Below are 15033 nucleotides of genomic sequence, written 5' to 3' on the forward strand. Positions count from 1 at the left end.
CAGCCTCTCCGCTGCTGCTGCTGCTGCGAAGGCAGCCTCGAGGAAGCATCTGGTCCCAATTGGGAGCCCCCCCTCCCTTCCCCGGCCCGCCAGCTCCTGTTGCCCCTCTGAGCATCAGCCAGGCCGGCCCCAAGCCCTGGCTAACCCCGAAACCACCTCCTCTCGCGGCGCGCACACTTTCCATTGCACCGCCCGCCTCCCTCGCAGGCAGCCACACAAAGAGTGCTCTCTCTCTCCCTCTCTCTCCTGCAGGCTGGGCAAAGCTCCCTTCGCCGCCTCCCCCACCCGTCCTACACACCTCCTGAAAGCAGAGGGCTGCCTCTCGCTGCGACCTCTCTCTCTCTTTCTCATTGCCCTTTCCTCCTCCTGGATTCCTCATGGGTTCTACTCCCGGCTTGGAAATGCATGCGCCCTGCTTCTAACCTACCCGGCTCTCTCTCTCTGCCCTTCTAAAACCAACGCGGGAGACTGGGCTGGGCTGAAAGCGGTTCGAATCCAAGAAGGGAGTTTTACCCGGGACCGGACGGCAGTCAGCAGTCAGACTCCCTTCATGACTTCAAGGCAATTTCCGTGTTAAGAAACGCGGGCCCGCAACTTTTGTGACGCGACCGTGTTTTGACTGAAATGCAGGGTCCCCAGGAAAAGTTGGCAATGCCCCACCCTTTCGTTTCAAGGCAAAGAGTTAAAAGAAGCGCAGAGGGTGATTGTCAGGCGGGAGAGCCAAGGGGAAGGCAAATGTATGGGACCCGCGACCTCTGCTTAACCTTGGTACATTGGCACCAAATGTTTCAACAATATTTACTTGCCTTGAAGTCTGGATTTCCCTCCTCTCCTTTTAATCTTTTTTAAGGCCATCTTTGTGGCAGCTTCAGGCTCCTATATGTCTAATTATAGTAAGCAGAAACAGGATGGGATGTGAATAGCTCTGTTGTGTGCAGGAATTGGGTGCCGCACAGAGAGGCTTTTTGTCACAGGTTCTCACCCCGCAAATATGTGCATGCACAATGCTAAGGTGGGGAGCTGAAGATTCAAAAACATAGCAAGACCCCTGGTCTACCATGGAGAGACATCTAAAGTCAGTAAGGATTAGGGTGATGGAACTGTGCACTGCAAGCCTGAGTTACCCATACTGTAAAGGGTTCTGGCAGTGGAAAGGGCAAGTAGCTAAGGGCTAGCGGGAGAGGAGCATAATCCCTTTGCCCCCTGAACAAATAACATTAAGGAGACTATCCAAAAAAACACACCGTCTTATATGTAAGACCCATTCAATACAAATAAACATTTTACATTACATTTCGCACATGAAAAGCTCATCTGTGTAGGAAATAGTATGCAACCCACATGTAGATGATTTAAGATTAAAAAAAACCCACTGTTTCCAAACCTCTGTGATTGCCTGATAGGTTAAATATTAAACAGGAGGTGCAATATGATGTTCAGAACTCAGTATGATTCCATTGGATAATATAGCTATGATTTTACATAAATCTTATTGTGTCAGTAGGACGGATCCACCATACATTGGGTTTTCCAAACATTTATTTCAGAGTAAAAGAAAAAAGAAAAAAAGGAAGTACCCTAACTTTGGAAAGGAAGCATAACTCTATAACTCACACTCGTTTTCCCTCCCCCTTCCACTTGTAGTAGAGAAAGAATTAAAAAATGCACTGTACAGTCTAATTTATGGAAAGGATTTTTTTAATATCAAAAGAAAATGAATTGGAGTGGCAAGCTGGCCTCCAACGTCTTGTCTACATATCAGGAGGAAAAGTGCAATCACTGCAGCCTATCCTCTTCAAGGAATGTAAAGTCATGATGCATGGTTGAGATTTGAAAAGGGGGAAAATATGATCCATTGCACAATCAAGAGGAAAATAAAATGGCAGCAAATCTTCAACACCCAGTGGAGTGATTGTCGTTCCCCATCCCCAGCAATGGCACTTGCAGAAGTCATGATTAGGCCGGCCGTCTCCCTGGAGGCTCAGTCATGTTAGCAGGTATGGAAGGAGGAACAGATTCATGCATTGGGGTTGTTCCTCATGAGTTCCACATCTGCTTCCACCATCTCTTTCACCAGCTCCTGCCAAAAGGAAGGGACACAGACACAGACACAGACACACACACACACACACACACACACACAAAACAAAGAAACAAACCAACAGATGTGTCTGGCTCTGCTTAGAGTGATAGCTGTATTCCCACAACATTACTTCCCTCTAGTATCTATTTTCCCCTGAATTAGCCCACCAACCAGAATAAACCTTTTGAGATGCATTCAAACAATCTATTTATTGTGTCCTTGAGAGCTGGTCCTTCCATTAGGCAGGCAAGGGATAACTAATGTTCAGGGTATTCCTGAAGGACAGTAAATGGTTCATCATCATTACTATGATGCCAACAGGAGACCAGTTGGATGGTTCTGCTTCAGGCACTAAAATGGCTTGGGCTGCTTTGAATGCACGATTTTCATTTGTCGCACTCAGTCTTCCCTTTTCTAATAAAAAAATAGGGTTGCCATATTTCAAACGGTGAAAATCCAGACAGAAAAGTTGCACTGCTGACATGGGCTGCTACATGTCTGGATTTTCCTGTACATGTGTATGATTTCTGCCAACTGCAGCATTCCGGATATGTCCAGGAAAATCCGGACGTATGGCAACCCTAGTCAGAATGACATTTCTCATGTTGAGAATGTTGCTCTGTCTCAGCATTCATCCAGCACAATGTTATGCTTTGGAAAATGCAATAATCCTTCCGCAGTCTGCATGCACCTCATCAACTTTCCCAAGGACACGTGACCCTTGATAGAAAAAGCTCTCACCCCTTCCTTTAAATGATATAAAATGTTATTTTATTTCTACTAATAACGAGTTTATAAATTTTTCTAAGCACAGATTCGCCCCCCCAAAAAACAGGCCATTAAATAAAATGAATGGAGATAAAAACCCCAAACAGAACTTACATCAAATGTGACTCTGGGTTTCCAGTTGAGTTTTTGCTTTGCTTTGGTGCAATCGCCTTGAAGAAAATCCTGTGGGGAATAAAAAAACGGGTGGGTGATTCCCTTTCCAGGCTGCAGGGAAGGTAGACAGGCAAAGTGATGGTTACGAAAGTGTTGATAGACATCACCTTGCCCCAATTCCATTACAGACTCTTCCATCCACACAGAGCTTCTAGAAAGTGCCAGCGCTTCGCAGAAATTCAAACCACCTCCATTCTCTTTCCCAAGTTTTGCAACTTCGAGTCAAAGTGCTGTGGCTTATAAATCACCAGGAGGCAGCATTCAAGAATAGCTGTGCAGGCCATTTACAATGTATGCTGCACATCAAAAATATTGACTCTTTAATGGATAACATCTTGTTTTAAGCTGTCATACCTCCTAAAACTTGCTACTGGCAGAGCTGTTTCAAATTAATGTATCCCACCTTGCACTCCATCCCCCCGTCCAATTTTGGTTAAATTATAGAAGTAAATCAAACAGAAAACCTGACACTATAATGTTCTCTTTCAGATACAATCCATATGATCACTAAAAGGTAGTGCTGAAAAACTTCACAGTTAAGAGTGATATAACAAATGAACCAGCTGATTTTCTCATTTCAAACTACTAGCTGTTGCAGGTTTTTGGATTTAGCAGTCTTTAAATGATCACGAAGGTCTTTCTAAAAGTGATCCTAAGGACAATAAGGATCATTAGGTGTCGCTTGTAAAGACAGAACAAAGGAGGAAAATGATTTTATTGTAAAGTGCTCTAATGAACTAAAGTGCTTTAATTCAGCTTGTAGTTTTGAAAAATTAAAAATATATTCTTAACATTGCTTGTAAAAAAAGAGAGAGAGCTCATCTGCACCAGTTCTACCAAGACTGTAGTCACCAGGATTGGGAGCCTATGGCTCTTCAGATGTCAATTTCCACCATCCCTGACTATTAAGCTATGCTGACTAGGGCTGATGAGAACTGGAGTCCAATGGCATCTGAATGACATACACACACAACAACAGTCTTTTTCATTACTTCCACAACAGACAAATTTTGGTATAGGAGCAAGGTGCTTCCTTTCAGCTTAGCACTCACAGGCTGCAGCTGCTCTTAAGATACTTCTGAAAGTGATGCCCAGAACACCTTTTGACCAGGATCACATCACTTTCATATTTTGTTAATGCAAGCTGAGAGTGGAGAAAAGCTCTTGTAAATTCATGCACAGATTCTACGAAATGTAGCCTATTTGGTAATTTAACGATCTAGGAACAGCAAAATCCAACTTCAGTCTGCAATCCTAAACACACTTTGGGTATGGCCAGTAATAAGATTTACTTCTGAGGAAATATGCACAGGATTGCAACGTAAGTTAAAACAACAACAACGCCCCAGAGAAAATAGTAGACTCTTTTTTTGTGCCATGGTTATTTATAAGTCATTCAGTACCATCTAGTAGTAAAAATAATTTCACACAGACAAATGACAGTGGCTGCAACTCCATGATTTGCTGAATAAATGTATGAAGGATTATGCCTGAAACCTTGGTGGCTAACAGTCTCTATTTCTGCGAGTGGTTCATGCTATGAAAAAAGTGTGATTACAATTACTTAGAAAACAACAATAGAAAAGGCTTGCAGGGGGGGATCACTGCTCAGCTACCTTATTTAAAGTGTTAAGTGAACTGAGATATGCACCTATTTAATTTCCAGATTTAGTCTGAACTGGAGCCTAGATGCCAGTCCAGGGGCAGACGGAAGCTCTGAGCTAGGACTTTGCTTTCTTAAAGGACATCAAAGATCAGAAAGTTTATGAAAGGTGAGGATGAGGTCCCTCTTCCCTGCCAAAACAAGGTTATAAAAAGTCCGCTGACCAAGTCAAATGCAATTCTGCCACTCTTCCGTTTCTGCTGTAGCACAACATAACAATGAATCTGGGTTCAAAGCACAGTCTAGTTTACTGTCTATTTTTTCTACAGTGGATTTCCCCCCTTCTTTTTGGTGCCACTGGTCTCTAAAAATACATAAAATTGGGAGGGGAAGAGCACTGAGCCCCACAAATGACTTTCTGGAGAATGTATTAAGATACACAAACACACTTTTTAAAAACAAAATCACAAAAGCAGCCTTCTTGCTTTCAGTAATTTGTTAGTACTTTATTTTTCACAGAACAAGGGATGCTGCACACACACTTTAAAGCAAGATACACTAAATCTTTACGTTCTGTGAAAAGGAAAACAAAGCTTAAAATTGCAAATTTAAAATGTGAGTTACAACCTGTTTTGGCTATGAAAAAGCGAAGACTTGGCGAAGCAACAGAAAGCCAGCAGCCAAACTGGTGCTGTTTAATACTACTGTACAAATCTCCCACAGATTTAAATTCACTTAGCTGTGATACGATCTCTGTAGGATAGCGAAATGCATGAGTTTATCTAGTAAATTTTTTTAAAAAAAAAAACCTCCTCCCTTTTCGTAATTGCAGGTTTAAGTGTCAAATGCTGCACAATTATGTTTATTAAACTTGATCTCATGGCAGTTCAGTTTTATAGTCTTGGAAAAGACACATACTTTTGCATCAAAGAGCTGGTTGTGGAGTGTGGTCTGGAATTTTTTAAAAATAAAGCAATGAAAGCCAGAGGAAAAAATGCAAACCATTTCTATGTCAATATCCCATTTCCTAAGTTCTGGTTCTGGGTGTCATCATAGCTTTTATTTTAGCTCATTAGGTGAATGATCTGGTTTCAGAGTGCAATTTATTACTGTCTAATTCAATTTTCTTTAGCAAAGCATTCAATAGCTTCACAGTACAAGTCTGGGTGAGGGATGGCTAGCACAGCTCCTAATTGTTTTGTTTGTTTGTTTGTTTTAAACTTGCAACTTAATTCTGAAACTTCCTTTAGTGGCTGGAAAGTTCAAAGTAGGATACATGTAAGAAGGTAGAGGAGCACAATGTCACAACAAGGTGTTAACATTGTGTCACATCAATGTTCTACTGAGCAGCACAGGCAAACATACCTGGCTGTTCTATTCAAGTCAGTATAAGCATCTATCAAAAGAAGGGACTGTTTTGGAGGGGAGGCTGAGAGTACTATATTTATTCAGAATAATATCCCACCATATATGGAGGGTTCAGTGTAGCTAACGGCAGTTTTTAATTAAATATGTGTGTCTCTTTGCCTCAAAGGAGTCACAAATTAAGCCAAACAGATTTGAGTGTGTTACAGAAATCACTGATAATGCTCACTGAAAAAGTATGTCCTTTTTTTTTTTTACAGTTCTATGTTATCATGACAGCTATGCCGTTATCTTAGGTTATGAAATCAAACAGTCTTAGCTCCCAAATTTGCACAAATGATTTTTCAAACAGGTATAATAAAAATCTGTGTTGCACAGCTGGATAATGTTATATGGCATACATATGATGCAAATGTTATAAAAGATTCGTGAAATTTGTTTTTAGCAGTTTTGAATATATTCATTTCGGTCTTATATACTTGTGTGAGCTGAATAAGCAGTTTTGAGTATAACACAACCTGAAAGCTAGAACTGTATAATTTCAGTCTGGTGTTAATATAGATTTGCCCTGCCTTGATTACTTTGAATTGGTCTTTTACTGTGGTTTGGCCTAAAAGCATCACCTGATGGGAGCCAGGGGCTTGACAAAATAACGTTAATGTTTCTTAATGATTGTAGATGTTTTACCCATGGCCTGAAACCTAGCTTTTGGAAGACGACTCCTCATAGCAAAGAGGGAGCAGAGATACTGTGAAAAACAGTTTCTGTAGTTTGAAATTAGACACAGAGAGCTGAAATCTTCTAGTTGCAGCTAGCTGAAAATGAGGTGCAGCCTGGGGGGCGGGAAGGCTACATGTTCTTTAGGGATCAGAAATTCAAAGGGCTATCCATTTGCTTCCAATAAGAGCTCTACTCTTGTATTTGCAAATAAAGCAAACATTACGAAGACACTGTAAGTTGCTGTCATGAAATGCTCTCATTGAAAGGTAACCAACTGCCCCAGAACTTTTAATCGCTCTGGAACATGTTATAAACACGGTGCATAAAGTAGAACCTTGGGCTAAGTACTTAATTCATTTCGGAAGTCCGTTCTTAACCTGAAACTGTTCTTAACCTGAAGCACCACTTTAGCTAATGGGGCCTCCTGCTGCCACCGTGCCGCCGGAGCACGATTTCTGTTCTCATCCTGAAGCAAAGTTCTTAACCTGAGGTACTATTTCTGGGTTAGTGGAGTCTGTAACCTGAAGCGTATGTAACCTGAAGCGTATATAACTCGAGGTACCACTGTATTTATGAAAGGACCACTGTAACGCTATAGAGTAACAGACAATTAAAGCACGAGTGCAGGTCAATTACATTTTAGCAAACAAGACCACAATCAAATTGGCAATGGATGTTAAACAACTTTAGGAATTTCAGGACGGCATCTATGAATGGCATTCACTTTTCATTTTCCCCTTCACTATTTTTAGAAAAGTAAAGTTGTGGAACAAGCATGATACCAGGGGAATAGAAGAATGCCAGTGAAATTGGCTCTTCATCTAAATTTGTTTTAATGTAGTGCGAGCTGGCTAACCTCCATTCTTGTGCCAATAGGGGATTTTTGGTTGTTTTTTTTAAAGACAGAATTTTCACGAAGAGCCAAAAAGACTGGAAAATGCAAGCAGTTCAGATATAAAGTGGTTTCACTTGCAATTAAAGGCTAGACCACTTCCTAATGTGAACAAAGAAGCATTTCACTTGCTAAAAACATACATGCAAAGTAGCTTATTTGAGGAAGGGGGAAATGGTCGAATAGAATTAAGATGCTTTCCATTAAGGGCTAGTTCTGAAAGGTGCTGAGCTCTAAAGTCCTCCATTTGTTTCATGATTTTGTTGGCACTCAGCACATCTTAGGATAAGGTCCCATTAAAAAGTTTCCATGATACTGTTAGGTCAATAACCAATCAGGAAATCTAAGCCCAACCTATTCCATCAGTTATTAAAAACCTGCCTGTTAATCTTTGGTCTAACATTTCCAAAAGGCCAAAGCGCATGGATCCCAAGAAGTAATAAACACAAGGCCGACAATAACGATAAGGAATAGCCGTCGCTCCTCGTTTCTCACCACACTGCAGTATATCAGTACAAATTGAAGCTGAATCCAGACTTCTCCTTTAGTGACAGGGAATGATAAGAGACAAGAAGAAAAGAGCAAACTGTCTGGTTTGTTCAGGAAGTAGGGAACTGGTGGCAATGTCCATCAAGCGGACCAAGGGAATGCCGTCAGCATTAAAACAATGCTTCAGCTCAATGTCAGGGAAAGAGCATCAGTCAGCAGAGTTTGACAAGCACATTGACAATGGAGACAATGGAGCAAAACAGAGGGGGTTGGCCCTGTGGGATGTGCGATTTGGTGCTTAATTGCTTTGATGGAAACAGTGCAGAGTTTAAACAGCACAAGGATAAAATGACTACCTGTCTTTTCAGAGAGCAGGTTGCAGGCCTTACTTTTGTGCTTATGCCAACCAAATCACATGGCTGGCAATGTAAATCAAAGCAAAATTATTTGACTGGTTCACTTGCTAAAAATGGTTCTTTAAGCAGATAAATGTCTCCCACCGGAGGGCTAATCCAAAGATCACTGAAGTCAGTGCTGATTTCAAGAGGCTTCAGATTAGCTCAGTAGATCCTCTCTTCGTTAAGGAGAAAAGTGATACCCCCTGTTATGCTCCATGTCCAGAAAAGATGAGACAGATGTGGGTTTCACTCCTCCATTCCTCTCACTATGGAATCCTACGGTGGTAATGTCACCATAGGGTGCCTTTATTATGTCAGTACCCTGAGAAAATACTTTGCCTGAGTTGGTCAGCACATGACAGTGGGTACTCGCTACACCACAGTAAACCTCTGAAGATTATAGGGTGCTCTCTATTTATTTGACCTTCTGTTTTAAACTACAAAAAGCAAACAATAAGCAACATATTCATTAACCAACATTACATTAAGCACTCATTTTAAAAACAACCACTTTACATATTCTTTTTTCCAGATCAAATTCATTGACACACCACATATTAAATTTCACAAAGGGGAGGGGAGGAACAGACAGTTAGAATTAGGAGTGTGTTTAGCAGGCTTTTAGATATATCATTGTTAGGCTCAGTGTGTAACAACAACAACAACAACAACAATTTTATTTATATCCCACCCATCTGGGTATACCAGAAATGGGAATAATTTTACCAGGAAATCATCCCTGACATGGTAAAATCAACTTGTAGTGAGTTTCTCACATCAAAAAGTAACATTTAAATCCAACCTAAGTACTCTTACCACAAGCTGTGGCAGTACTGACAAATACAAAAGTTCAGAATCATCAATTTTACATTCCAGCTTTTCATAAGACAATGAAATGTTTGCAACTGTATTTCTAAGTTTGATGGGGAAATTATGGAAAAATGTTTTCAATATATTACATGGATCTCAAATTTTCTCTTTAAAATAAAATTGATATCTACATTACTGAAGTTATTAACCATTTGTAGATTTTGGTTAACCTAGTTAGCCTAATAGTTAACCAGAATCTACATATGGTTAATAGAAGATATCATATTACAATTTATTCAATCAATCAATCAATCAATCAATCAATACTATTTCAGTACCTCAGCCCCTGAATGATGCTACTTTTGTCAGTCCTTCCACATGCTTCCAGTCCTACCTCCTTTGTCTATTGCCCCTTCCCCAATTTAGCCCACCCATCCTACAAAAACAGACATCCTTTACCCTTTTTAAACTGTGATGATGGTGGTGACCCCCTAGAACTGACTTGTAGGTGATCAAACAAGGAAGTGTAACTTGGTGCACAATTCCATCCCTGGAGTAAGGCACAGAGCTCCTTACTACTCATAGTACGCAAGAATCCTAAACGTCTTACCAACTTGCATTTGGTACCACAAAGTGCCTGCACTCTGCTTTAAGCAACTTGTGGTTCATATCTCTCATACCTATGACAGTCTGATGGACAGGTTGTCCTGCCTCACTGTGGAGTGGCCTTTTACTCCCTTCCAGTTCTGTGATCCTGAGAATATACCAAGTCCTTCCCCAGACGTTACCCTTAATCACTGATAAATGTCAGATTCTGTCGTTCCTTTCAATAGATGAAAAATGATGTCACTGAACTGTTCCCACGGTACTCATAAAACTTTGTCTCAACCACATAAAATAGCCTGTCTCTGAAGGACACCAGTACTTTAAAACATGGAGAGAGAATCACGAGGCAGTGATTTATATGAATATATTGTATCAGTGTATATCTAGGGTGAGAAATATTTTCCCCAGACATTTCTGACGGATAGTTACAAGTCCTGCTCTCCCTACTCAAATCACACACAGCCAACATGGTGGTCTAGAGATTGGGAAAGGAGTTAGTAAGTTTTGGATCTCACTTCCAAGGCATGGTCATGCATCAATGACAACCTTGCTTCTTATTTATCAATTATAAACAACACGGCTTTGTTGGCAGGTTTTATATTATTATTATTATTATTATTATTATTATTATTATACATACGTATCTTCCATAGCCACAAAATTTTCTATTAGAGCTTCTACTCTTGTTGCAAAGCGAATGATTCATGCAACGGTTAAAGTAAAAGAAGGTGGGATGCTTTTGCATTCAGAGCAGGTCTCCACTAACGTATCCCTCAGCATGCTCCACAGAAGAGGAAATCCAAGCAATGGCCTTTCACATGACATCATAAAAGCCTAATTTATCACCAGCCACCAAACATCTAGAAAATCATAACATCCTTTCAGGAAAGCCATGTGCAAAATAATCAGATCTACTTTGATGACAGCTTTAATGCATTGGTCCAAGTAGGACACTACAAAGAGTAACCCTTTGCAGGTACTTGTTTACAACACATCCAGCTGCATTCTTTACCTCAAGAGGAGCATTTCCTGATTTTCATTCCATACACATACTTTCCCAAATTAGTATTATTCAAGTGAGATTCTAGTCCAGCCCACATTCCATATTTAGAGTCGCTCTGTTAATTCACATGCAGGACCAAGGACGGGGAAATTTTATAGTAAGTGAAGGATCACCCAGCATCAAAGGAGTTCTGTAGTAGCGTACAATGCCCAAATGGACAGGTTGTGAATCCACATAACCAAGGACAAAATGGAACAACCCTCTTTCTTCTGCCATTGAACTCCAAGGCCATATGGCAGAACGGTAGCTACACCCTCCTCATCAGAGGCTTTGTCTATTGAATATGAGAGAGAGAGATCTCTTATTCACTTAAAGCTGACACAGTTACCTTTTTGTTGAGGTGACTAATATTGTGAATTCTCTGTGACATAGCCTACTCACAGAGCTTAAGGTCAGGGCAGCACTGCAGACTGGCCCCCTGTTCTGGGTGCAATGGAGACAATTTGCATCATTTCTAAACAAGAAGGAAGTCAAGCAAATGGCTTTAAGGCATGGGCGCAGCCAGAATTTTTGTGGGGAGGGGGGCAGGGTTCTGTTAGGGGTGCAGAACCTCAGATTTGTATTGATTTGTATTGATTTAGGGGGGGCAGCTGCCCCCCTTGGCTACGCCCATGCTCTGAGGGCATTAACTAAATGGGAACAGAGTTTGCTTTCCTATACAGCAGATAATACGGGGCAGGTGCCTGAGTTTTACACAATGCTATTAAGCACTGGTTCTGACAGCTCAAACAAACTAAAAGCTATATGGGAGCAGGACCTTGGCAGTGACAATGAAGAGACACAGTGGTCAAGTTTGTGGACAAAACACCCATTCAAAACTGTTTCTGCCCAAACAGGGATTCCAAAATCTGTGCTTGGTATGACGATGGTATATGACACCCATCCTCCTCAAATTATCCCATATGCAAGACTCTTAATTCCCATTTGTGTTGCAACGTGCTCTAACTAGGCGCCTTTGAAGCCGACTCAGAAACTTCAGTTCGTCTAAAATGCAGCAGCCAGATTACTGGCTGAGGTTCTGTTTGATCTCACAAAACTCCTGTTTTAAAACTACTGCATTGGTTGCCAATTCATTTCTTGGCCCAATTCAATGTGCTCATGTTGTTATTTAAAGCACTAAATAACTCATACCTGAAAGACTTCCACCTTCCCAACAGAACCTCTCAATTGCTGAGATTTATGTGATTTTATATTAAAAAACTGTTTTGCTTTTATATTGACTGATTAGGAACAGCATATAGAAGTGTCTTTAAGAGTGTTCAGCAAACTACCAATATAAGCTACATGAAGCCATTCAAAGCCAGCCTATATACAAGGGTATTAACAAGGAGTTTATAATCTTAATCCAGCAATCAAAATCCAATACAATGAGCTAATGTGGTACAAATGGAGTCAATGGATGATGCAATCAAGAAAACACTCTAAGCCAACTTTTGAGGGGAGCCTCATAGGTGTGTGGATCCAAGCTATTTCAGTCTTTATTTATAGGAAAAATTCTGATTTTCAACTGCACTCTGCATTCTGCAAGAAAGCTGTCCTGCTGGTGGCACACTAGATATGGCTCAAGTGCTCCTGTGCTCTGAGATACCCATCAGATCTTAACAAAATAAAAAAAAATTCCTTCCAGTAGCACCTTAAAGACCAACTAAGTTAGTTCTTGGTATGAGCTTTCGTGTGCATGCACACTTCTTCAGATACACACTGAAGAAGTATCTGAAGAAGTGTGCATGCACACGAAAGCTCATACCAAGAACTAACTTAGTTGGTCTTTAAGGTGCTACTGGAAGGAAAAAAAAATATTTTGTTTTGACTATGGCAGACCAACACGGCTACCTATCTGTAACTGGAACCATCAGATCTTAGTAACTTCTGCTTTTTAAAATCACCACTTACTTTTTGTGGCTCGCTGCTCTTTCATTTGTCACTTCAGCCTTTCGGCTAACCTGCCCTTCTGAGGCTTATTGCCACAGGACGCAGTGAAGACTAACGTTACAGTGTCGAGTGATCAGTTTGTTTCATGGGTTCAATCCACAGTGGGGCTGTAGTACTGTATTTAAAAGCCCTCCACCACATGAGGAGCAGGCTGCTTGATGAGATCTGCCCACACCATTGTGGGCCTTTATAAACATCGCAGCAGCGTTGTGGGTTGAACCCACAGAAAAGCAGCTGCCCGGATGCTGCTCTTAACATCTGAAGGGCACGTATCTGGGTTCAAAGAGAGGTGGACAAATTCATGATGCACAGGAATATCAGTTAGCATTAGGAAGATTATTACGGCATGTGGAGTCATGTTCAGGGTGTTTCTAAACCACAGACTGCCAGAAGCTAAGGATGAGTGACAAGGATCTGATTGCTCTCATTATTGACGTACGCTGCTTAATTCTCGCTATGTTGTAGCTTTTATTGGATGCTACTAGAGACAGGATGAAGGTTTATGTGGACCAGAGGTCAGATTCACAAAGGCTACTAATATTCTCTACTGCTCTTCTCAATAAAAGACTTGCTCTCTTTTTCAAGCGAAAGCCAATTTGTATTTTCTGTTCCTTAGTTCTACCCAGATATCTTGCAATACCCTGATGATCATCATTACCTTTCAGTCTAAGGGTTTTTGAGCTTTGGTTTCCCTTATTTTGAATCCAGATTTCCAGGCAGCAGTGTACCAACCACACACTCTGTGCAATCTGTTCATTTTCTTTCCTTTACTATTCCAGCTGGCACGCTTATGGGGAACATCCAGGTCAAAGGATCGCTGCTGCCTTGTATCCTCCGTTTGTTCCAGAGACAAATGAAAGAAAGCAATGCATGCTGTACTGGAAGAAATGGGTGGTTTTTCTATTATAGCAGCAGTGTTGCATAGATAGCTCTCCAAACACTTCTGCTTGTATTATTTACATGTGTGTGTGAATCTTCTGCCATACTGTTTACGTTTTGTAGATGAGATGGTACATCCATTGCAGTGATGGGGAGCCTCTGACACATGAGTCCAATTAGGCCAGTTGGGTCTCGCCATGTGAGGCAGCTTCAGTCAAGTCATGCCTGCTGCCATACACTTGATCCCCTTTTCATGCAAAGACACTGTGCCTTTGCACAGTGATTGCCATGATTATATGCTCATTGTTGGCACCTGCAAACTCCTGGTGCCTTTGCCCATGCAGGTTGATTTCAAACCACGTGGGCAAAGGAAAACAGGACACCTCATCAGGTGAATGACAGGTGGGCAACTCCAGCCACCCGTCAAAGTTGGCCCACAAGGGGCGGGGGATGTAAGGACTGTAGAACGTAACCAGTTCCTCACCTCTCTTCTACAGCTACTGAACTGATCTAATGAATACATTTCCCAGCAGCCTGGCTTCCATCATGTTAGGAATGCCCTCACAGATACGGGTTACTGAAATGCCTATAAGCATCTTTCTTTTTTTCAGGGCATCATCACCAAATGAAAATTGTCTTGATGTCAGTCTGTCCTCTCTGTGAACCTCTTAGCTTAAAAACCGTCAAGTGAAAATGGCATTTTTGATCGACTACCAAAGAAATCTTGATTATTTCACCCTGCAGCAAACATGAAGGAACATTTCAGAAAAGGGAAAACACACACACAAACCTTGTCATTTTCAAATGATCCTGCCCTAGTTATGAAGCTTCCTTTACATCCAGAAGGAAGGGCAACACTGAAGCATACTCTATTTAGGTTTTCTTTAAGATGAACTGGCCCGGGGGAGGGGAAAAAAATCCTTTCTGTTAAATGTTACACCTTGTCTATGCGCTTCATCTTAGGTGATACGTTTACTTTTAGATGTTCACCCTTTAAGTTATTTACGTACTGGCCACCATATGGGTTTTAAAAACACAGTTTAGGAATCTTTTAGATGACATATGGATGCCTCTAAGCCTAGCTAGTGTCCTATGTATGCACCTATGTTCCAAAATAAGCAGATTTTCACCCCGTTGTGAAGAGGCCTTGGTGTTTTCATAATAAAATAGCTTTCAAATAATAATACTTGGTAAACAGTTCTGTTGCTGCTATGCATAATGAAGTTGAAACCACACAAAACAACTCAAATA

The 15033-nt window shown here is 41.1% G+C and overlaps 1 protein-coding gene across 2 annotated transcripts in view; it reads right to left on the reverse strand.

The window, feature by feature from the left end:
- Window positions 1-1680: 1680 nt before the first annotated feature.
- GMDS (GDP-mannose 4,6-dehydratase) overlaps window positions 1681-15033 on the reverse strand; it is a 286374-nt gene continuing 273021 nt past the window's right edge. Inside the window, exons 10-12 of one of the 2 annotated variants that reach the window (XR_014566298.1) lie at window positions 2966-3034; window positions 1781-2080; window positions 1681-1732 (exon numbers count right to left, since the gene is read on the reverse strand). Coding sequence is in view for 1 of the 2 variants with exons in the window: in XM_083747392.1 (XP_083603518.1) it covers window positions 2018-2080; window positions 2966-3034 (132 nt within the window). In the remaining variant the exon portion in view is untranslated. Of the gene's footprint in view, window positions 2081-2965; window positions 3035-15033 lie in introns of both variants that reach the window. The other variant, XM_083747392.1, reaches the window with a different exon arrangement.

This window comes from Podarcis gaigeae (assembly GCF_964106915.1).
Source record: "Podarcis gaigeae genome assembly, chromosome: 7".
Taxonomy (NCBI): Eukaryota; Metazoa; Chordata; class Lepidosauria; order Squamata; family Lacertidae; genus Podarcis; species Podarcis gaigeae.